Here is a 24782-nt window from a genome sequence, read left to right as displayed (position 1 = left end):
TAACAACAATAATAATACAAATACTAATGGGCATCTTTAGCGTATCGAACCTTGAGAAGGAGTTGTCGAAGATGAGTGTGTAGAGACCAGGGTTCCTGACTTTCAGCTGGCCTTGGATGGCCTCTTTGTGGGAGTTACAGCGAGTCAGAGGAATCAGCACCTGAGAGCAGAGCATTAGAAGATGTCTTGTAAAGTCCTAGATTTGAATGCTATTACTTCAAAAAAAATGCTCAATACAATATTGTCTAAGTCAGAGGTGTCAAACTCAATCCCTGGAGGGCAGTGAGTGAGTATGCTGGTTTTGGCTATTTCCTGTCAATGCGTGTCCAATTAAGACCTAGACAACCATGTGAGAGGAGTTCCTCACAAACAAATTGCCTTTATTGATCAATCAATTACAGGGGAGGAGCGAAAACCCTAGACCGAGTTTGACAACCCTGGTCTATGTACTAAAAGGTTTTGTATTATCGGCTTTGGATTATCATATTACCAATTAGTAAACAGTATGTAATGTAGAATCCAGGGTAACTTAGGTCACACAAGATTTTAAAGTATTTCACATTTTGTCTAAAACCCGCTTCAAAAATCATCGTAAGCGGAACAAAAGAAAATGTCAACATGAGGAAAAAAGATGATTGTGTTGACATTCAGACAGGAAAAGAGGTGACATTTCAGAACAACCGTTGCCCTTTTAAACAAACTGTAGAAACAAGCTTGAGAAACAGACTATTTAAAACACTCATTGACTAGAATGATGAGTCAATTATTTATTCTCATCGGAAGTTGAAGCCGATGGAGACAAACTCTATAAACTCAGTGGTGTAAAGTACTAAAGTAAAAATATTTAAAAGTACTACTTAAGTCATTTTCTGGGGTATCTTTACTTTACTTTTTATATTTTTGACAACTTTCACTTTTACTTCACTACATTCCTAAAGAAAATGATGTACTTTTTACTCAATACATTTTCCCTGACACCCAAAAGTACTTGTTACATTTTGAATACTTAGCAGGACAGGAAAATGGTCCAATTCACAAACTTATCAAGAGAACATCCCTGGCCATCCCTACTGCCTCTGATCAAGTGGACTCACTGAACACACATGCTTTGTTTTTGGGTACTTTTCCCACCACTTCTTAAACTCGGGGCTGTTCTGAACAGAATGAGCCCATGTTCACCATATTGTAACGACAAATGCCCACTAAAGTCGCACCTGACGAATGCATTTCATGAATCCATTCTGGGAAAACCAAAATGACGATGCGTTTCAATAAAGGGCCGTGCACGAATATTATTACCAAGTTACTGAATGTATCAAGAGTACTTTCAGATTTCGTTATCAACAAATGGCTGTGAAAAAGTACAGTGAAGATAAAATGCAGATAAAAGTCATCTCCAAATTCAGTCGTGTCAGGTCAGGTAAACTGCTGTGTTCTCACCTTTGTTTTGAAAATGTCACCATGATCTCCAAAGTGCTCCCTTTACACCATGGCTATCTATGCATTATGCGCCAAATATCTTGTTTCTGTTAGAAGCATTTCAATTTGGCCCTGGCCATATTCATTTATTTTATTTAACTAGGCAAGTCAGTTAAGAACAAATTCTTATTCACAATGACAGCCTACTGGGGAACAGTGGGTTAAGTGCCTTGTTCAGGGGCAGATAGACAGATTTTTACCTTGTCAGCACGGGGATTTGATCTTGCAACCTTTCAGTAACTAGTCCAACGCTCTAACCACTAGGCTACCTGCCGCCCCCATAGACAGGGGAGACATAATCCTAGAAGATCAACTCTCCCAAACCGAGACGCTTGACACATCCCCTAAATCAAATAAAGCCTTGATCGACTGCAGAAAATCCTGCCTGTACACACAGTAGCTCTCCAGGACTTGGGTTGGTGATTGACCACTGATCTAAGAGCTGAGCTGGGGCGTGGTTGTCCTACCTTGGATTGTTCCACGGGGACGTCGGCGGTCACGCGGTACACCATGCCGAACGAGATGCTCTTGGGCACCGAGGAGAACATCCAGCTCACGGTGGGGCTGCAATCGACCACGACGATGGAGATCACACTGTAGCAACTGGACTTGACAAAAAGCTCCCGGGAGCCATCGCCAAACTGAGAGATGTCGTCGATGCTGACAGGGACGACCAGACTGGAAACACAAATATTTTTTGTCACATGCGCCGAATACAAAAAGTGTAGACCTTACAGTGAAATGCTTACTTACAAGCCGTTAACCAACAATGCAGTTAAGAAAATACCCCCGCAAAAAAAGTGAGAGATAATAATAACAAATAATTAAAGAGCAGCAGTAAATAACAATAGCGGGGCTATATACAGGGGGTACCGGTACAGAGTCAATGTGCAGGGGGACCGGTGTCGAGGTAATATGTACATGTAGGTATTATTGAATTATTGAAGAGTTATTGAAGTGACTATGCATAGATAATAACAGAGAGTAGCAGCAGCGTAGAACGGGAGAAGGGGGGGGGGCAATGCAAATTGTCTGGGTAGCCATTTGATTAGCAGTTAGCCTCTTGGACCTAGACTTGGCGCTCTGTTACTACTTGTCGTGCGGTAGCATAGAGAACAATCTATGACTAGGGTGGCTGGAGTCTTTGACAATTTTTAGGGCCTTCCTCTGTCATGTTTTGTCTTATATTGTCTTGTCATTTTGCTTTTCCTTCTGTTCGTTTTCCCCCTGCTGGTCTTTTTAGGTTCGTTCCCCTTTTTCTCTCTCCCTCCCTCTCTCTCTTCTCTCTGTCGTTCCGTTCCTGCTCCCAGCTGTTCCTATTCCCCTAATCAATCATTTAGTCTTCCCACACCTGTTCCCTATCTTTTCCCCTGATTAGAGTCCCTATTTCTCCCCTTGTTTTCCGTTTCTGCCCTGTCGGATCCTTGTATATTGTTCACCGTGCTGTGTCTTTGTATCGCCCTGTCGTGTCGTGTTTCCCTCAGATGCTGCGTGGTGAGCAGGTGTCTGAGTCTGCTACGGTCAAGTGCCTTCCCGAGGCAACCTGCAGTTTATCGAGTCTCCAGTCAGTTCTCGTGATTACGAGTGAAATTGTTTTTATGCTTTATTTACCGCTCCGATTTGTCTAGGAGTATTGCTATTTCCTTAAACTGGATTAAAGACTCTGTTTTCGCCAAGTCGCTTTTGGGTCCTCATTCACCTGCATAACAGAAGGATCCGACCAAAGAATGGACCCAGCGACTACAGACGCTCGTAACACTGCCGTCGAGATCCAAGGAGCCATGCTCGGCAGACACGAGCAGGAATTGTCTGCTGCTCGTCATGCCATGGAGAACCTGGCCGCTCAGGTTTCCGACCTCTCTGGACAGTTCCAGAGTCTTCGTCTCGTGCCACCTGTTACTTCCTGGTCTGCCGAGCCTCCGGAACCTAGGGTTAATAACCCACCTTGCTACTCCGGGCAGCCCAAGGAGTGCCGCTCCTTTCTCAACCAGTGTGATATTGTGTTCTCTCTCCAACCCAACACATACTCTAGAGAGAGAGCTCGGGTTGCTTACGTCATTTCACTCCTTACTGGCCGGGCTCGACAGTGGGGCACAGCTATCTGGGAGGCAAGGGCTGATTGTTCAAACAATTACCAGAACTTTAAAGAGGAGATGATTCGGGTTTTTGACCGTTCAGTTTTTGGTAGGGAGGCTTCTAGGGCCCTGGCTTCCCTATGCCAAGGTGATCGATCCATAATGGACTACTCTATAGAGTTTCGCACTCTTGCTGCCTCTAGTGACTGGAACGAGCCGGCGCTGCTCGCTCGTTTTCTGGAGGGACTCCACGCAGTGGTCAAAGATGAGATTCTCTCCCGGGAGGTTCCTTCCAGTGTGGACTCTTTGATTGCTCTCGCCATCCGCATAGAACGACGGGTAGATCTTCGTCACCAAGCTCGTGGAAGAGAGCTCGCGTCAACGGTGTTTCCCTGCTCCGCATCGCAACCATCTCCCTCCTCTGGCTCAGAGACTGAGCCCATGCAGCTGGGAGGTATTCGCATCTCGACTAAGGAGAGGGAACGGAGGATCACCAACCGCCTGTGCCTCTATTGCGGATTTGATGGACATTTTGTCAATTCATGTCCAGTAAAAGCCAGAGCTCATCAGTAAGCGGAGGGCTACTGGTGAGCGCTACTCAGGTCTCTCCATCTAGATCCTGTACTTCGCATCTCGTCGGAGGATCACCAACCGCCTGTGCCTCTATTGCGGATTTGATGGACATTTTGTCAATTCATGTCCAGTAAAAGCCAGAGCTCATATGTCGGTCCATCTACGCTGGACCGGTTCGGGTGCTACATGCAGTGCCTTGATAGACTCTGGGGCTGAGGGTTGTTTCATGGACGAAGCATGGGCTCGGAAACATGACATTCCTTTCAGACAGTTAGACAAGCCTACGCCCATGTTCGCCTTAGATGGTAGTCATCTTCCCAGTATCAGATTTGAGACACTACCTTTAACCCTCACAGTATCTGGTAACCACAGTGAGACTATTTCTTTTTTGATTTTTCGTTCACCTTTTACACCTGTTGTTTTGGGTCATCCCTGGCTAGTATGTCATAATCCTTCTATTAATTGGTCTAGTAATTCTATCCTATCCTGGAACGTTTCTTGTCATGTGAAGTGTTTAATGTCTGCCATCCCTCCCATTTCTTCTGTCCCCACTTCTCAGGAGGAACCTGGCGATTTGACAGGAGTGCCGGAGGAATATCATGATCTGCGCACGGTCTTCAGTCGGTCCCGAGCCAACTCCCTTCCTCCTCACCGGTCGTATGATTGTAGTATTGATCTCCTTCCGGGGACCACTCCTCCTCGGGGTAGACTATACTCTCTGTCGGCTCCCGAACGTAAGGCTCTCGAGGATTATTTATCTGTGTCTCTTGACGCCGGTACCATAGTGCCTTCTTCCTCTCCGGCCGGGGCGGGGTTCTTTTTGTTAAGAAAAAGGACGGTACTCTGCGCCCCTGCGTGGATTATCGAGGGCTGAATGACATAACGGTTAAGAATCGTTATCCGCTTCCCCTTATGTCATCAGCCTTCGAGATTCTGCAGGGAGCCAGGTGCTTTACTAAGTTGGACCTTCGTAACGCTTACCATCTCGTGCGCATCAGAGAGGGGGACGAGTGGAAAACGGCGTTTAACACTCCGTTAGGGCATTTTGAGTACCGGGTTCTGCCGTTTGGTCTCGCCAATGCGCCAGCTGTTTTTCAGGCATTAGTTAATGATGTTCTGAGAGACATGCTGAACATCTTTGTTTTTGTCTACCTTGACGATATCCTGATTTTTTCACCGTCACTCGAGATTCATGTTCAGCACGTTCGACGTGTTCTACAGCGCCTTTTAGAGAATTGTCTCTACGTGAAGGCTGAGAAGTGCTCTTTTCATGTCTCCTCCGTTACTTTTCTCGGTTCCGTTATTTCCGCTGAAGGCATTCAGATGGATTCCGCTAAGGTCCAAGCTGTCAGTGATTGGCCCGTTCCAAGGTCACGTGTCGAGTTGCAGCGCTTTTTAGGTTTCGCTAATTTCTATCGGCGTTTCATTCGTAATTTCGGTTAAGTTGCTGCCCCTCTCACAGCTCTTACTTCTGTCAAGACGTGTTTTAAGTGGTCCGGTTCCGCCCAGGGAGCTTTTGATCTTCTAAAAGAACGTTTTACGTCCGCTCCTATCCTCGTTACTCCTGACGTCACTAGACAATTCATTGTCGAGGTTGACGCTTCAGAGGTAGGCGTGGGAGCCATTCTATCCCAGCGCTTCCAGTCTGACGATAAGGTTCATCCTTGCGCTTATTTTTCTCATCGCCTGTCGCCATCTGAACGCAACTTTGATGTGGGTAACCGCGAACTGCTCGCCATCCGCTTAGCCCTAGGCGAATGGCGACAGTGGTTGGAGGGGGCGACCGTTCCTTTTGTCGTTTGGACAGACCATAAGAACCTTGAGTACATCCGTTCTGCCAAACGACTTAATGCTCGTCAAGCTCGTTGGGCGTTATTTTTCGCTCGTTTCGAGTTTGGAATTTCTTACCGTCCGGGTAGCAAGAACACCAAGCCTGATGCCTTATCCCGTCTTTTTAGTTCTTCTGTGGCTTCTACTGATCCCGAGGGGATTCTTCCTTATGGGCGTGTTGTCGGGTTGACAGTCTGGGGAATTGAAAGACAGGTTAAGCAAGCACTCACGCACACTGCGTCGCCGCGCGCTTGTCCTAGTAACCTTCTTTTCGTTCCTGTTTCCACTCGTCTGGCTGTTCTTCAGTGGGCTCACTCTGCCAAGTTAGCTGGTCATCCCGGTGTTCGAGGCACTCTTGCTTCTATTCGCCAGCGCTTTTGGTGGCCGACTCAGGAGCGTGACACGCGCCGTTTCGTGGCTGCTTGTTCGGACTACGCGCAGACTAAGTCAGGTAACTCTCCTCCTGCCGGTCGTCTCAGACCGCTCCCCATTCCTTCTCGACCATGGTCTCACATCGCCCTAGACTTCATTACCGGTCTGCCTTTGTCTGCGGGGAAGACTGTGATTCTTACGGTTGTCGATAGGTTCTCTAAGGCGGCACATTTCATTCCTCTCGCTAAACTTCCTTCCGCTAAGGAGACGGCACAAATCATCATCGAGAATGTGTTCAGAATTCATGGCCTCCCGTTAGACGCCGTTTCAGACAGAGGTCCGCAATTCACGTCACAGTTTTGGAGGGAGTTCTGTCGTTTGATTGGTGCGTCCGTCAGTCTCTCTTCCGGGTTTCATCCCCAGTCTAACGGTCAAGCAGAGAGGGCCAATCAGACGATTGGTCGCATACTACGCAGCCTTTCTTTCAGAAACCCTGCGTCTTGGGCAGAACAGCTCCCTGGGCAGAATACGCTCACAACTCGCTTCCTTCGTCTGCTACCGGGTTATCTCCGTTTCAGAGTAGTCTGGGTTACCAGCCTCCTCTGTTCTCATCCCAGCTTGCCGAGTCCAGCGTTCCCTCCGCTCAAACGTTTGTCCAACGTTGTGAGCGCACCTGGAGGAGGGTGAGGTCTGCACTTTGCCGTTACAGGGCACAGACTGTGAGAGCCGCCAATAAACGTAGGATTAAGAGTCCAAGGTATTGTTGCGGCCAGAGAGTGTGGCTTTCCACTCGCAACCTTCCTCTTACGACAGCTTCTCGTAAGTTGACTCCACGGTTCATTGGTCCGTTCCGTGTCTCCCAGGTCGTCAATCCTGTCGCTGTGCGACTGCTTCTTCCGCGACATCTTCGTCGCGTCCATCCTGTCTTCCATGTCTCCTGTGTCAAGCCCTTTCTTCGCACCCCCGTTCGTCTTCCCCCCCCTCCCGTCCTTGTCGAGCGCACCTATTTACAAGGTACGTAGGATCATGGACATGCGTTCTCGGGGACGGGGTCACCAATACTTAGTGGATTGGGAGGGTTACGGTCCTGAGGAGAGGAGTTGGGTTCCGTCTCAGGATGTGCTGGACCGTTCACTTATTGATGATTTCCTCCGTTGCCGCCAGGATTCCTCCTCGAGTGCGCCAGGAGGCGCTCGGTGAGTGGGGGGGTACTGTCATGTTTTGTCTTATATTGTCTTGTCATTTTGCTTTTCCTTCTGTTCGTTTTCCCCCTGCTGGTCTTTTTAGGTTCGTTCCCCTTTTTCTCTCTCCCTCCCTCTCTCTCTTCTCTCTGTCGTTCCGTTCCTGCTCCCAGCTGTTCCTATTCCCCTAATCAATCATTTAGTCTTCCCACACCTGTTCCCTATCTTTTCCCCTGATTAGAGTCCCTATTTCTCCCCTTGTTTTCCGTTTCTGCCCTGTCGGATCCTTGTATATTGTTCACCGTGCTGTGTCTTTGTATCGCCCTGTCGTGTCGTGTTTCCCTCAGATGCTGCGTGGTGAGCAGGTGTCTGAGTCTGCTACGGTCAAGTGCCTTCCCGAGGCAACCTGCAGTTTATAGAGTCTCCAGTCAGTTCTCGTGATTACGAGTGAAATTGTTTTTATGCTTTATTTACCGCTCCGATTTGTCTAGGAGTATTGCTATTTCCTTAAACTGGATTAAAGACTCTGTTTTCGCCAAGTCGCTTTTGGGTCCTCATTCACCTGCATAACATCCTCTGACACCGCCTGGTATAGAGGCCCTGGGTGGCAGGAAGCTTGGCCCCGGTGATATACTGGGCCATATGCACTACCCTCTGTAGTGCCTTGCGGCCAGAGGCCGAGCAGTTGCCATACCAGGCAGTGATGCAACCAGTCAGGTTGCTCTCGATGGTCCAGCTGTAAAACCTTTTGAGGATCTGAGGACCCATGCCAAATATTTTTAGTTTCCTGAGGGGGAATAGACTTTGTCATGCCTTTCTCATGACTATCTTGGTGTGCTTGGACCATGTTAGTTTGTTGGTGATGTGGATGCCAAGGAACTTGAAGCTCTCAACCTGCTCCACTACAGTCCCGTCGATGAGAATGGGGATGTGCTCGGTCCTCCTTTTCCTGAAGAGGTTGTTGTACTTGCACCACACGGTCAGGTCTCTGACCTCCTCCCTATAGGCTGTCTCATCGTTGTCGTGATCAGGCCTACCACAACTTAATGATGGTGTTGGTGTTGTGCCTGGCCGTGCAGTCATGAGGGAACAGGGAGTACAGGAGGGGACTGAGCATGCACCCCTGAGGGGCCCCCCGTGATGAGGATCAGGTATGCAAATTGGAGTGGGTCTAGGGTTTCTGGGATAAATGGTGTTGAATTGAGCCATGACCAGCCTTTCAAAGCATTTCATGGCTACAGACATGAGTGCTACGGGTCAGTAGTCATTTAGGGAGGTTACCTTAGTGTTCTTGGGCATAGGAACTATGGTGGTCTGCCTGAAACATGTTGGTATTACAGACTCAGACAAGGAGAGGTTGAAAATGTCAGTGAGGATACTTTCCAGTTAGTCAGCGCATGCTCGGAGTACACGTACTGGTAATCTGTCTGGCCCTGCGGCCTTGTGAATGTTGACCTGTTTAAAAGTTCTACTCACATCGGCTGCGGAGAGTGTGATCACACATTCGTCCGGAGCAGCTGATGCTCTCATGCATGTTTCAGTGTTACTTGCCTCGAAGCGAGCATAGAAGTTATTTAGCTCGTCTGGTAGGCTCGTGTCACTGGGCAGCTCTCGGCTGTGCTTCCCTTTGTAGTTGTTAATAGTTTGCAAGCCCTGCCACATCCGACGAGCGTCGGAGCCAGTGTAGTACGAGTCGAACTTAGTCCTGTATTGAAGCTTTGCCTGTTTGAAGGTTCGTCGGAGGGAATAGCGAGATTTCTTATAAGCTTCTGGGTTAGAGTTCCGCTCCTTGAAAGCGGCAGCTCTACCTTTTAGCTCAGTTCAAAAGCTGCCTGCAATTCATGGCTTCTGGTTGGGGTATGTACGTACAGTCACTGTGGGGACGACGTCATCGATGCACTTATTGATGAAGCCAGTGCCTGATGTGTACTCCTCAATGCCATCAGAAGAATCCCGGAACATGTTCCAGTCTGTGATAGCAAAACTGTCCTGTAGTTTAGCATCTGCTTCATCTGACCACTTTTTTATAGACCGAGTCACTGGCGCTTCCTGCTTAAATTTGTGCTTGTAAGCAGGAATCAGGAGGATAGAATTATGGTCAGATTTGCCAAATGGAGGAAGAGCTTTGTATGCGTCTCTGTGTGTGGAGTAAAGGTGGTCTAGAGTATTTTTTCCTTCTGGTTGCACATTTAACATGCTGATAGGAATTAGGTAAAACTGATTTAAGTTTCACTGCATTTAAGTCCCCTGCCACGAGGAGCGCTGCCTCTGCATGAGTGTTTTCCTGTTTGCTTACAGCGGTATCCAGCTCATTGAGTTTGGTTTTAGTGCCAGCATCGGTCTGTGGTGGTATGGTAGATAGTATGGTCTACAGCTTATCATCAGATATTCTACAGTAGGCAAGCAAAACCTCAAGATTTCCTTAGATATTGTGCACCAGCTGTTGGTTACAAATATGCATAGGCCCCCGCCCCGTGTCTTACCAGAGGCTGCTGTTCTATCCTGCCGATCGTGTATAACCTGCCAGCTGTATGTTACTAATGTCGTCGTTCAGCCACGACTCTGTGAAACATAAGATATTACAGTTTTTAAATGTCCCGTTGGTAGGATAAACGTGGTTTCAGTTTGTCCAATTTATTTTCCAGCGATTGAACGTCAGATAGCAGTACGGAGGGCAAAGGCAGATTAGCCACTCGTCGCCTGATAATCACAAGGCACCCTGACCTCTTTCTGCAAAATCTCAGTTTCCTTCTCCAGCAAATGAAGGGGATGAGGGCCTGTTTGGGTATTTGGAGCATATCCTTCCCGTATGACTCATTAAAGAAAAACCTTGTCCAATTTGAGGTGAGTAATCACAGTTCGGTTGTTCAGAAACTCTTTTCGGTCATAAGAGACGATAGCAGCAACATTGTGTACAAAACAAGATACGAACAAAGCAGAAAAACAAACAAAATAGCATGGTTGGATAAGAGCCAATAAAGCCATCCTCTCCAGCGGCATCATCACATAGAGGAAGAGTAGTAATTTGATTTGACTTGAGATTTCAACTTGAGTTCTCTCACACACTACACTGCCAGTCTTGGCCGGGTGAAAGATCTGTGAAAGATCTTCAGTGAAAGATCTGCAACGTGTGTGTGTGGGTATGTATGTGTGTGTGCGTGCACAAAGTTCTAGACTCACGTTACTTCTCCAGACTTGAGAAGGGCGATCTCTGCGTCCTGCAGAGTGGGCACATTCTCTTCTGGGTCATCTGGAGTCGTGTCTCCTGTGCCTCTGCATGCCGTGGGTCACATGACAAAAGACAGTATTGATTTACCACATAGCTTCTCAAAACCACACATCTACTGTGTCTATTGGCTAACTGAGACTTTAGGGCCGAACCAAACCATACTGTGGTCATAATGTTTACAACCACAAATAACCGGTGGCGTATTGGAGGGTAAAACTGCATGACAGTTTATCTGCCTGTAGGGAAAAATGTATAGGGAACTTTCTCACTGTGACCAACGATCAGAGTTTGCCCAACTTTTCATTTACCACCACATCAGTGCAAATAGCAATATTTGTGTTAGTGACCCTGTGTTTGAAGACGTTTGCCAATTTGATGCTATATATAAACATTTTTACATATTTTCAACAAATGATCCACCATCAGGTTTCTGTGCCAATGCACCACAACTAATAAGCAAAGCATACCAACTTCGGGCGCTTCAACATCATGGTTTGCAATTTCAACACCATCAATCTACACAGTTTGGATGCTGGATTATATTCCGGACGAACGCGCCCAGGTAGGCTACAGGAGACTTTTGAAGTAGCCTAATCAGATTAAAACATTGTGACTGGTTGTGTTTATGCCACACATAAAAGGAAATACATTCTAAAAGTTAAATGACAAATATTTAGGGTATATTGAAGCGTTTTGGGTTCTAGGTACGCAAAGAATAGCCACTCGGATCAGAGAGGAGGCAGAGCAGGTGTTAAACTTTCCTGAATAACTAGGCCTGCTGGGAGCATATTTGGCCACATTATTATACGACAGGCTGAGCTGCTACTGTGTCTTTCTATACCTTATGGACTGTCGAGAGTAGACCCACAATTGGTCCAAATGGAATGAATGGCATGAAATATTCAAATCACAAGGCTTTTGTGCCATTGATCAAATGACAGTTGCAGTTGACAGCCTACAGTAGAATGTTTAACTCACTTAAAAACAATAACGCAATTATGCATTACAATGTGGTGCTGTAGGCTAGCCTGTGCAGGATAATTGTATTGTCCCTAAACAAGAACAATAGGACAGCTTTTTGAGCTGTGTGTCTCAAGCCTTCACTGTTCTTTCATAGGCAATGACGCACCTTGGCATCTCTGCTTATATTGACAATTGGTCCAGCTTTGAATGATTTTATGTGTGGTAGGCTTGCTAGTTAGCATATTGCAGATCTGGACAAATAATCCACCTACCACCACAGGCACTATGAATAGTGGATAGAGGGCAGGCTAGACAGACTGGTTGACTATATTGACCTGTGTGGTATAGTTAGCGCGCGGAAAAGCAGAGTGCATAACGGATGTACCAAAACACCTTGATAAAGGAGAGGCGCATGCAAGCAGATGAGGAAATTTAGCTAGGATGGAAGACATTATATAGGAAACCTGGGGGAAAAAACGAGCCACCCTACCCAACCTGGCAATTTAGCTCGGATGGAAGACATTATATAGGAAACCTGGGGGAAAGAACGCGCCACCCTACCCAACCTGGACGTGTTAAATCGCACCTCTGGATGCATACATTTACGGTCATTTTCTTTCCCACTGTTAACTCCGGGCTTTCTCCTTGATTTGCTTATGACTTCCATTCACAATCATTTCAACAGCGGGTGTCCACAAATGGAAGGCAGCAGAGTGCGACCAACTTTTTTGTGTTTTTATTTTCTTGTGAGGGGCTCAGATCACAGACAGGCAATAATATTCAAAAAGTACATAGAGAAAGCATCAAAATAAGGTAGAAAGTAAAAACATGCATAAAAGACAAAACACCAAACAAAATAAAAAATAAAATAGCTGCAAACAGCAATGCTGGGGTTCAAGCTGTGGGCCCACTGCCACCAGGACAAATTGGAAACATTGCCCTTATGATAAGCTACTTCTGTACTCCTTACCAAGCTTGCAAATTATCAAAACTGAAAATCAAACAGATCAAGCAATACTCTTTCAATGTATTTTGGATTTTTTTTAATGACATTGACTACTTTCAAACATTTTCTTCTGCAGAACCTCTGGACTGATCGGCACCAAATTTGGTATACAGCAAATATAGATGCACATCTTCAAACACAATATTTTCCAAGACTCTTGCTCAAACAATATTGCCGCTATGAGCCAATAAGCGTGCATGAATGATTTTTCCTGTCAAACAGCGCCCCCATGCAGCCAAACTGAACAATAGGTTAGCTAGACTCAGTGCACTCACACTCCTCTTTATATTCTGGTTAGAGCCAGTTTGCGCTGTTCTGTGAAGGGAGTAGTACACAGCGTTGTACGAGTTCTTCAGTTTCTTGGCAATTTCTCGCATGGAATACCCTTAATTTCTCAGAACAAGAATAAACTGCCGAGTTTCAGAAGGCATGACCTCGAGAGCAGTTCACACCAGACATCCCAAGAATATTGCTGAACTGAAACAGCTTTGTAAAGAGGATTGGTCCAAAACTCCTCCTGACTGTTGCGCAGGTCTGATCCGCAACTACAGAAAAAGTTTGGTTGAGGTTATTGCTGCCAAATGAGGGTCAACCAGTTAGAAATCCAAGAGTTCACATACTTTTCCCACCCTGCACTGTGAATGTTTACACGGTGTGTTCAATAAAGACATGAAAACTTATAATTGTGTGTTATTAGTTTAAGCAGACTATGTTTGCCCATTGTTGTGACCTAGATGAAGATCAGATCAAATTTAATGAACAATTTATGTAGAAATCCAGGTATTTCCAAAGGGTTCACATACTTTTTCTTGCCACTGTAGGTCTACAACGTTAATCAATAGACATACATGCCCTTCCGTGAGTCAAGCAGGAGATGGAGCCATCAACCAAATTGAGGTACCTAAGAACTCTGAGAGAACCACATTAAGGGCAAAAAGTTCCTTCATACCTCCCCCCAAATGCAATGCATCCATAGAAACCTTCTGTAGGATTGTTGAAAATGATGTAGGTGACCTACTGAAAGACAAACAGAAACACAAATCCTATGATAACCTGAGTAGAGACGAGAGAATGGCTCTTAAGGACTTACAATCAGATCCTTCCATTATCATTAAAAAATGTGACAAAGGAAGAGGAATTTGTATACAAAACAAATGTGACTATGCGAATGAATGTCACCGACAACTATCTAAAGGTGACTTCTATCACAAACGGGCACTGTAATAAACACTTCCTTCATCAGAGAGACCGTAACCTTGAACTGGTATTATCCAATAACTACTTCATCTTTGAGTCAGACTTTCTCCTTCAAATTCAGGGAGTAGCATCCAACTATGAGAACCTGCATGTGGGACAAATTTGAGGAAGCACTTATTTACAAAACAGAGACACACCCTTATTTCTAAAATCATCCCATTGAAGAGATACATAGATAATGTCTTTGTGCTCTGGGAAGGAAGCCAGCAGAATTCCAAACAGTGTTAAACGAGAGCTCTGAATATCTCAAATGCCCCATGCAGATTGATGAGAGAAAAATAAATTACCTGAATGTATGGATCAAAGGGAATGATGCATTACATACAGACTTTATACACAAAGCCCATAGATCGCAATACCTTGCTACGTGCAGATAGTATGCATCCCCTTCCCCTCAGGAATGGTCAACCATATAGCCAGTTAAACAAATCTGTGGCCACCAGTCAGATTTTGACAGCAATGTTAAGAAAATGACAGATACATTCAAAAAGAAAGTCTACAAGGACAAAACTCTTAATACTGCAATGATGAAAACATCTCAAAAACCAAGAGAGGAATTGCTAAAAACTAAACCAAAGAAGAAAAACAACGCAACAGTGTTTTGCACTAAGTACATCAAGTGTTCATAGAAAACGAAAGCAATCCTGAAAAAGCATTGGCATAGCTCTTCAAGGAGCCCCCACTGGTGCTCTATAAGTGTGGTCGCAATATTATGGATAGATTGGTGAGATCTGACCCGCCCGTCCCCTGAGCCCACTCAGAAACTCTTGACACCCATTCCAAATGGGAACTATGTGGCTCATGCGCCCACCTGCATTGCTTGCTGTTTGGGGTTTTAGACTGGGCTTCTGTACAGCACTTTGAGATATCAGCTGATGTACGAAGGGCTATATAAATACATTTGATTTGCAATAGCACTACAGAAACATCCTTCTTCAGACATCCACACACAGGTCGAAAAATCCCTGTTAGTGGTATCATCTCATGCAAGACAAAGGGAGTAATCTATCTCATCACCTGTACATGTGGGAAAGCCTATGTAGGGCAAACGAAAAGACAATTAAAACAACACATAGCTGAACACCGCAGCTCAATCAGGTGTAAGAACATTGACTATCCAGTAGCAGCTCACTTTGTTGAAGCTAACCATCCCATCTCCTCCCTCAAATACACAGACATTGAGCATGTTGCTCTACCAAGGAGAGGAGGTAGCATGGAGATCCTACTACCTCAGAGGGAGGTCTACAGGATATCCTGTTTAAAAACACTGACCCCTAGTGGTCAGAATATTGACTTTGATCTCAAGCCATTCTTATGACCAATTATATTGGACAGGTCTTGTAAATGAATGTATTCTTTCCACAGCTTATCAGAGTCACCCAATATGTTGCCCCTGTTGATGATGCTTATAACGCATTATGGTCGAACCAAAAGATTATAAATGTAAGAAAATAAAAATGGAAATATTTAAATATAGTGGCAGGAAAAAGTATGTGAACCCTTTGAAATGACCTGGATTTCTGCATAAATTGGTCATAACATTTGATCTGACCATTTAATTCACAACAATAGACAAACACTGTGTGCTTAAACTAATAACACACAAATTATTGTCTATTTCTTGTCGAAATTGAATAGATAATTTATACATTCACAGTGTAGGTTGGAAAAAGTATGTGAACCCCGAGGCTAATGACTTCTCCAAAAGCTAATTGGAGTTAAGAGTCTGCTAACCTGGAGTCCAATCAATGAGACGAGATTGGAGATGTTGAATAGGGCTGCCCAGCCCCGTAAAAAACACACGATACGATACACGATACATACATATATTGTGTAACATGTTGTCCCGGGAGTGTCATCTGATGAAGAATATCAAAGTTTAGTGATTAATTTGATCTCTATTTCTGCTTGTTGTGACTCCTCTCTTTGGTTGGAAAATCGCTATATGCTTTCTGTGACTAGTTGCTAAACTAACATTATGATATGTTCTGCTTTCGCCGAAAAGCTTTTTTGAAATAGGACACAGTGGTTGGATTAACGATTCTATCTTTAAAATGGTGTCTAATACTTGCATGTTTGAGAAATGTGAATTATGAGATTTCTGTTGATTGAATTTGGTGCCCTGCAATTTCATTGGCTGTTGGCGAGGGGTTCCGCTAGCAGAACGGGGTTGTTTGTCTGTGATTGTCTATTGTTGTGACTTAGATGAAGATCAGATCAACTTTTATCACCAATTTATGCAGAAATTCAGTTAATTCCATAGGTGAAATTAAATGAAACAGTAATGTATGTAGATGCTAATGATAACAATGGCATCATATATTCAATATGCTGTGGGCTATTGTCTTAACAGTTTTGCTCAATTCATTCTGCTCAACCTGTGACGTGGTTAGGTTGGACCCAGGCGCAGAGAAGAGACCAGACGAGGAATCCGCGCTTAAGTATAAACATAATATTTTACTGATATACGGTAGCCGCAAGATCACTGTATACTTGAAAGAACAAACACTAAGTCTCAAACTCACCCAGGAAAGGAACGCACATGATAAACAATTCAGGCATCTGCAAAGGACCACAGAAGACACACCTCTTTTAAAACAGGGACACAATCATGAAATAAGACAATAAGAACAAGTCCAATAAAAGTCTCTTGGCCCTCTGGTGCCAGAAGGAACCATGACGCAACCTAGCAATTACGACACACCCCTCACTGTTGTCATTGATCGCACTAATTGTACTGTTTGTCGACATAACCGAGTTCAAGCATTCATGAAATGACCCTGAAGTAGGCACAGTGATGCCGAAACGTTGGTGTTTTTTACCCAATAAATGACTGGGAAGTTCTATATATTGAGTGTGCGACTCCCTTTGTTTCTATAGCTTACAGTTTATTCACCGTTAGTCAGCACCTCTACACTAAATCATTTTCTCTGGGTGTTCGCCAGCTCATGCTTTTTATGAGGCTTTCTGTTTGTCAAGATGTTTGTGATGTTGAAAACGCAAGTTTCCGAAATCGTTATCCTTTGTCGATTGGTTGTGTGGTGCATTGGCACAGTCACCTGTTGGTGGAAAAATCATTGCATATATTTTATATAACTATAAATATGGCATCAAAATATAGAAAATCCTATTTCTACCTAGCTGACAATTATCTGCAGCCGGCTCTGGTCGTAGTGTAATTAAACAGGCAGGGAGAGGGACCTCGTCGGCAAACCGTCAAACTTCAGGTCCGTAGCCCTGTGTGGCATCGTCTGTGCCACCAAAGCATGCTGAAGTGGCAAAGTTGATAAACACAGAGTCGCTACAGTTATTGCTATTTGTAGTCGTAAACATTATTTTTTATTAATTCTATGGGGGGGGCGGCCCTCCCCATTAAATGTGGATCTGTCCCTTACTACTTTTGTTGAATTATTAGCAGTAGAGGAGGCAGCCACCTTGAAGTTGTTGTTTTCTATTTTGCTTATATCATCCATCATTATTATGAGTTTCCTAGAGCATGGGAATGTCTACCACTTCCTATTGATAATATCAAAACTGTAGTAGTACATTTTCTTTGTTCATTCATGCCCTGTAAATTCCAAGAAAGCACTGATAACTTAAAAAGTAAATAGATGTGTATTCAGTAACCAGCATAGAATATGTAAAAAAAAAGATTTTTTTGCCAAATCACATTTGCCAGGAGTCTCCCCAGGTCGCAACTCATATAAACCCCCCCCTTTCCCTCCCCTACCCTCCCACCAAAAAGGGAATATTCATGATTGCATTGCAGCTGTGTTATATTCGTAATATTTACAACATCCCTTTCTTGTAGACTCCAACAACGATGCATTCAGTTGCAGGGCTCTGGCATGACAGGAACAAATAGCCCATCCACAGAGCTCCCTCTATTATAGTCCCATAATCTAAATACCAAATACATTCCACTGGACTAGAAAGGGGGGGGGGGGGATAATAAATCACATGAAATCATTAACGTGAAATAAAAACTCATAAGCGTGAAACCAAATAATGTTTGTACAGTCACCATTTAATAGGGACAAATATGAAGCATTCAACAGATCCTAATTTGAACAGTAATTTGCTCATTGCTGTTCAGTTCCCTCTGGGACATTCTATTCGTGGGTCCCGTCGAAGAGGGTCAAGAGGGTGTAAAAAAGTAAGTGGGTTGAACAGCCACACAAAGACAGACTGGAGTTGAATGCAAAATAAATAATACAGAAAGGGGGGGGGGGGGTCAGAAAGCCTGTGAGGCCGAGTAGATTATGGTCGGGGGAGGAATCCAGCATTGGTTTGACTTCCATTGCTTCCGAGGCTTGCGTGGGTCTTGTTGTTGATGCTTCGCCGGGTGAACCACGCTGTACCTCAGGTTAGTTTCGCGCAGTAGTCTTCTCACCTGGTTGTAGGTAGCTTGCTGTTTCCGTAGATCTGTGCTTACATAGGCTGTTGGTTAACCATCTTTGGATTCCGTGATCCAATCCGATTATTCTCAAATTACATTTCCTGTCGTGGTTTCCCAGCACCTGCGTCTTTTCCTCCAGCAGCTTATTTGCAACTAGCAATGTGTCATAGTTCTTCTCCACCGTTTCCAGCCAGGTGTGTAGGGCGGTAGCTGAAACCTTGAGATCTTTTTCCTTTTAGTCTCAATTGATGACCGTGGTTTGAAGTTTCACTACTGTGTTGTTGACTGGGCTCAGCTTGGTGATGTGAGTGGAGGATATTTCCTCACGGACAATCACTCTGATCACACTTGCAAGATCATCAGGATCCATTGGAGTGCTGCATATCTTGTACGGCATCCACGTGAGGGCTAGTTGTTACTTCCCGAAACGTTAACCTCTCTTGGGTAGGGGGCAGTATTTTCACGTCCATATGACAAGCGTGCCCAAAGTAAACTGCCTGTTACTCAGGCCCAGAAGCTAGGATATGCATAATTGGTAGATCTGGATAGAAAACACTCTAAAATTTCTAAAATTGTTAAAATAATATCTGTGTGTATAACAGAACTGATATGGCCTGCGAAACCCCGAGGACAAACCATGAGAGCGCATTCTTTGGTATTTTTCTCCGGCAGATAGTAACGATTCTCCGTCTTAAATTTGATCATTTATTTACTTATTAGGGTACCTAAGGTTTGATTATAAACGTTGTTTGACTTGTTTGGAAAAGTATATTAGTAACGTTTGGGATGCATTTTGATGGGAGGGAAACTGGGTGGATTATTGACTGAAGCGCGCCAGCTAAACTGAGTTTGTATGGATATAAAGAAGGACATTATCGAACAAAAGGACCATTTGTGATGTACTTGGGACCTTTTGGAGTGCCAACAGAAGAAGATCATCAAAGATAAGGCATTTTTTATATCGCTATTTCTGACTTTCGTGTCGCACCTGCCTGGTTGAAAAATGTTTTTCATGGTTTTGTATACGGGGCGCTGTCCTCAGATAATCGCATGGTGTGCTTTCGCCGTAAAGCCTTTTTGAAATATGACACAGCGGCTGGATTAACAAGAAGGTAAACTTTATTTTGATGTATTACACTTGTGATTTTATGAAAGTTAAATGTTTATAATTCTGTAGTTTGAATTTCGCGCTCTGCAATTTCACCAGATGTTGGCCAGGTGGGACGCTACCGTCCCACCTGCCCATAAGAAGTTTTATGCCAATACCGTTGGAATTCTTAATATTGAAAAATAAAGATATATTTGCTGTGAATAAAGTCTTACTTTGAGGGAATTCTGTGGTACGAGATAAGCCCGTTCACTGCATGCCACTGGAAATCAGCTTTTTGCTCAGAGTCCTCCTAAAGGACTCAACTTTTTGTCATGAAATGAGTGCACGTCTTTGAGAGATTTGAGAGTTTTTCATGACTCTTTGAGAGAGAGCTTGTCATAACTCAAGAGTTTGTCATGACTGTGCACTTGGAATGCTGTGTGTGTGTGTGTACCCACGTTTGTGTATAGGCGCATGCGTGTGTGTGTGTACACGTGTGTGTGTGTGTGTGTTTATTTGGCTAGGTATCTGTCCATGTCTGGTTGCACTCACATTTCTAGCGCCCCCAGTGGCCGTGTGTCCTGCTCCCCCTCCAGTGAATCCCCTGTGGTTAGGGACAGCGAGTCAGTGTCATAGATACCGTTCGCATCCTCCTCTGTGATGATGTCATAGGCCCCGTCATCAGTCTTGGTGCTGGGGTCTGACACTGCACAGGAAACAGGTGATCAAACCAGTCATGTACTTGTAACACTAGCCTGTATGTATGCATTAATAAAGTGTTTATAAGAGCCGTCTAAAGACATAGCAGGAGCAAGAAGTCACACCTATACCCAATTCTATCCCAGGCAGTCATACATGTTTTACACATAGAAAAGCCATAGAGATCACATTATGTTTTTATGTACAGCAAATTGTGATCACCAAGGCTTTTGTCTTGATGTTCTTTTACAAAAAAATATATATCTTTTTTTTTACCTATCCACCTTCGGAGGACAAATATATATATACATTTTTTTCAGCTTTTCTGCTACACATACAGGTCCAGACTGGTACTGTACAAACATTTTACATACACATTTTACATAGACATTTTGCATACACGCTTTACACACATGGTACTTTTATATAAAGCAGTCACATAACAATAACACATTACCAAACATAAGCTCTTTAATCCCACCCCCTCAGCCACTCTCAGCCCATCCCACCTCTCACCACAGACCCCCCCTCGTTTGGTTTCCATGGGCCATATATTTTTCAATTGTGCTGTGATGTTTTCCATAATGTTTTAACCTTTCTAATCATATAGTATCTCTTGATGTTTTTACTAGCCTCTCTTTGAACTTCTTATCTTATCCCATCTGTCAGGTTTTTGTATGTGTGATGACGACGCACGTCATTGGGCTTTGGCTGTTCTACAGCAGAACTTACCTTTTGAGGAATATGAAGACTTGAAACCTGTAGTATCCGTACATTTTCCCTTCCCAGTAAAATAATGTGACAAAAACAAGGCAGATGTTTGCCAAGCAACCTCCGCTGTGGTTTCTGCCATTTTTGTTCATGAAAGCAGTAAAGCAGAAGGGAGATTAAGACAATTTAATAGAGGTGGCACCTACCACCCCTCGCCCTTTTGCTTAGAACAAGATAATGGAAGTATACCACTAGAATGGTTAGGAATGCCAGAAGGTTTCTGTTCTTATTCCACAGGGTGCAGAGGATGCTCTTGTTTCAGTACCTGTTATGACTTCCCTATTCAACACAAAACCACTTTACACAACCGTGAAAGAAGGCCAGAGTAATTGTGACAAATTGTGTTTTTCAATCAAATTGTCTAATGGGGGTTTGCTTAAATACGTGTCCCTTTCGACTGAGTGTTTGAAAAAGGCCTTTGCGAGTGTGTGTGTGAGCATGTATTTGTATGTGTGGGTTTTTGAGTGCGCATACTAGGAGTGTGTACGTGTATTTGCATGGGCATACGTGAGACCATCTATATCTCACCTGTAACCCTGGGAGTAGGTTTGTAGGGGGCTGGTTTGGGGAGTGAGTGAGGCCCAATTACGGGGGGAGGCAGCTGGGTGTCGGAGGGACTCAGCTCACCCTCTGTGAACCTCTCCACCACGGCTCTATGTTGGGTGTAACACTCCCTACAGCAACGCTCCTTTTTCCCACTGTGCTTGGTCATCACAAAGTTGTTACTGCAGTAGTAGCAGAAGATGCGTCCACACAGCCTGAAACAAGAAGAGAGTCGAGTATTGTATCACTGTGGAACATTCATTCAATACAGGAGTTAAATTACTAAAATGCCAATTCAAATACTGAATTGCCTGAAAGTCTAATATAATTGAGACCGTGGAATTATTAGCCAATATACTCAATCAACCATCCTGGCAATATCGCCAGATTCACCACCTCTGTCCATTGTAACCACTATGTAAAATGGTCTGTTTACAAATGTGTATAACAGTGGCGGTCAGTGGCGTTAAAGATGAGGGAGGACAATTTGATCAGCATGGCCTTATTTCTATTACAGCATATTGAATGACTGTCATTCATATATTCCATTCACAGAGATAGGTTTAGGCTATTACATGATACTCTAATTTTCCCTATACCCATCATGAGGTTGCTACAACATAGCCTATGAATGAAAGTTTACAATGTAGGGGTTCACACAGGTCAAGAGAAGAATTTGAGGTGACATACAGTGACACATGGACAGACAGTGACACATTCAATACCGCCTTGCACACTCTTGCCTGCATCTAGCTGATAAAGTGTGTGATAATTAGTCCAATAGTTGCAAACAAGAGTTTCTATTGGACAAATTCAGGTATGTTTATCCCGTTTAAAATCAGTGGAATGAATACACCCCTGATCACACGTAAATACAGTTCACTTTCATAATAGCCACGTTTTATTCCTTCTCGCATCTATATCCTCCTCTCATATTTTCCCTTCGTCGCTTGTGGACATTAATGCACAACACATCAGCAGTATGTGTCCAGGCGAAAAAACCTTTCTAAGCCAAACTGCTACCCACAGCCTACATCGTTGTCACCATATTAGCTAAAGTAACGTCATAGTCAACATACCTAATAACGTTACAGTGTACAGCAGTGGTCACCAAACTACGGCCCGCGGGCCGGATACAACAATACCAGAGACGCTATCGAATTTTTTTCCTATTTGGCCTCCAGAAAGAAAATCCTAGGCCCGGCCCTGTCAAAGAGAAAACGGAATAATGGCGAAAAGGTTAGGTAATAGAAAAATTGATTCAGAATGCAGGGTATTTAACCTGCAGTGGACAAACGATTATTTTTTTTGTTCAATGCAAAGAAAAGGCTGTTTTGTCTCATCTGTCAAGAGACGGTGGCGGTATTCAAAGAATACAATCTTCGCCGACACTATGAATCCCGTCACAAAGACAAGTACGATAGCTTGCAAGGCCAAATACGAGCAGACAAACTCTCAAAGCTAAAAAGTGGACTACTATCTCAGCAGAATACATTTGTACGCCAAGCTCAGCTGAACCAGGCATCCGTTCGGGCCAGCTTTCGGGTTGCTAAACTGATAGCAAGAAGCGGTAAGCCTTTCACTGACGGAGAGTTTGTTAAGAAATGTATGGATGCTGTCGCGGAGGAGGTGTGTCCCGAGAAGAAAGATGCATTTAATGCCGTAAGTCTGTCGGCGAGTACAATCACCAGACGCGTTGAAGAAAATCGGGAGTAATGTATATGCCCAGCTGCAGCAGAAGACTAAAGAATTTGACTTTTTTTCATTAGCACTGGATGAGAGCACGGACGTGCAAGACACAGCGCAACTGCTCATTTTTATTCGTGGAGTTAGCGCAAACTTTGAGATATGCGAGGAGCTGGCAGCCCTCCAAAGTCTCAAAGGGACTACAACGGGAGAGGATATTTTTGACAAAGTGTGCCAAACCATGGAGAAGTTGGACCTGGACTGGTCAAAGCTAGCTAGCATCACGACTGACGGGGCTCCTAGCATGGTGGGCGAAACTCGCGGTCTAATAGGACGCATGAACCGGGAGTTGGAAAAAAGGGGTCTCACCGCCCCGCTACGAGTCCACTACCTAATTCACCAGCAAGCACAGTGCTGCAAAGTGTTGACGTGGGATTCTGTAATGAAGGTTGTGGTGTCGTGCATAAACTTCATCAGAGCAAAGGAACTTAAACACAGGCAGTTCCAAGAATTCCTGTCTGAACTGGAGTCTATGCACGGAGATGTGCTGTACTACACAGAGGTCCGATGGCTGAGCCGGGGCAGAGTTTTGAGGTGTTTTTACGAGCTGCTACCCGAAATTAACGCATTTCTTCATTTAAAAGACAAAACGGTCCCAGAGCTGATCGACCCAGAATGGAAATGGCACCTGGCATTTTTAACAGACGTGACAGAAATACTTAACAGCCTTAACTTGCAGCTACAAGGCGAGGGGAAACTCATTTGCGACATGTATTCACACATAAAAGCATTTGAGGTGAAATTAGCGCTGCTTTTGGAACAAGTGAAAAAGCGCAACTTCGTCCATCTTCCTGCTACCCAAAACCTGTCGACAGAGAACCCAGCGGTCCCGTTCCCAGCTGAAAAGTGCGTGGAAGCACTGGAAATGCTGAAGGCAGAGTTTGGTGTGCGATTCAGTGAACTACATGTTCATGCAAAAGAAATCCGTCTTTTTCAGAACCCCTTTGTTGCCGACATTGATGAAGCCCAGCCTTCATATCAGTTTGAGTTGGCTGAGTTACAGAACTGTGATGTTCTGAAAGACGCATTCAAGCCCAACAGTCTCATTGACTTCTATGCCGCCCTCCCAAACGACACATATCCAAACATCAAAAAACACGCAATGAAAATGTCCACAGTTTTTGGCAGCACGTATATCTGCGAGAAAACCTTTTCTCGCATGAAACTGCTGAAAACCCCGATGAGATCAAGATTGACAGATGAACATTTGCATCAGTGCTTGAGACTGGCTGTAACTAGAATGGAACCTGATATTCAACTTCTCACCAGCCAGATGCAGGCCCACAGTTCACACTGATGAACATGCATAGGTAAGCTCACTTTTCTGACTTGAATGAGTCATTCTGAGCATAAACAAATATAATCATAATAAAATCTACTGGGATAAAATCCATCTTTACAACCATACTGGTAGTGAAATGTATTGTGCTGTGTAGGTGCTGTATCACTTAGTTCAGTTTCTCAACCTGCTTCTTTTGTGGTTTTCACAGGGAAGTTGATGAGAGAGAGCTGCAAACAGCGGTGTCTACAAGCCTACTGGAACCTACAAAAGGATTATAAGGAAGGAAC

The 24782-nt window shown here is 44.3% G+C and overlaps 1 protein-coding gene across 3 annotated transcripts in view; it reads right to left on the bottom strand.

Annotated features, from left to right (window-relative positions):
• LOC123997394 (FYVE and coiled-coil domain-containing protein 1-like) overlaps positions 1-24782 on the bottom strand; it is a 65760-nt gene that overhangs the window by 2413 nt on the left and 38565 nt on the right. Inside the window, exons 13-17 of one of the 3 annotated variants that reach the window (XM_046301571.1) lie at positions 21453-21682; positions 20007-20160; positions 10691-10783; positions 1947-2157; positions 51-160 (exon numbers count right to left, since the gene is read on the bottom strand). In XM_046301571.1, coding sequence (XP_046157527.1) covers positions 51-160; positions 1947-2157; positions 10691-10783; positions 20007-20160; positions 21453-21682 — 798 coding nt within the window. Of the gene's footprint in view, positions 1-50; positions 161-1946; positions 2158-9993; positions 10073-10690; positions 10784-20006; positions 20161-21452; positions 21683-24782 lie in introns of those variants that run through there. The other 2 variants (XM_046301572.1, XR_006832111.1) reach the window with 2 other exon arrangements.

This window comes from Oncorhynchus gorbuscha, linkage group LG15, assembly GCF_021184085.1.
Source record: "Oncorhynchus gorbuscha isolate QuinsamMale2020 ecotype Even-year linkage group LG15, OgorEven_v1.0, whole genome shotgun sequence".
In the NCBI taxonomy this organism is placed as follows: Eukaryota; Metazoa; Chordata; class Actinopteri; order Salmoniformes; family Salmonidae; genus Oncorhynchus; species Oncorhynchus gorbuscha.
This window is presented reverse-complemented; position numbering and strand designations above follow the sequence as displayed.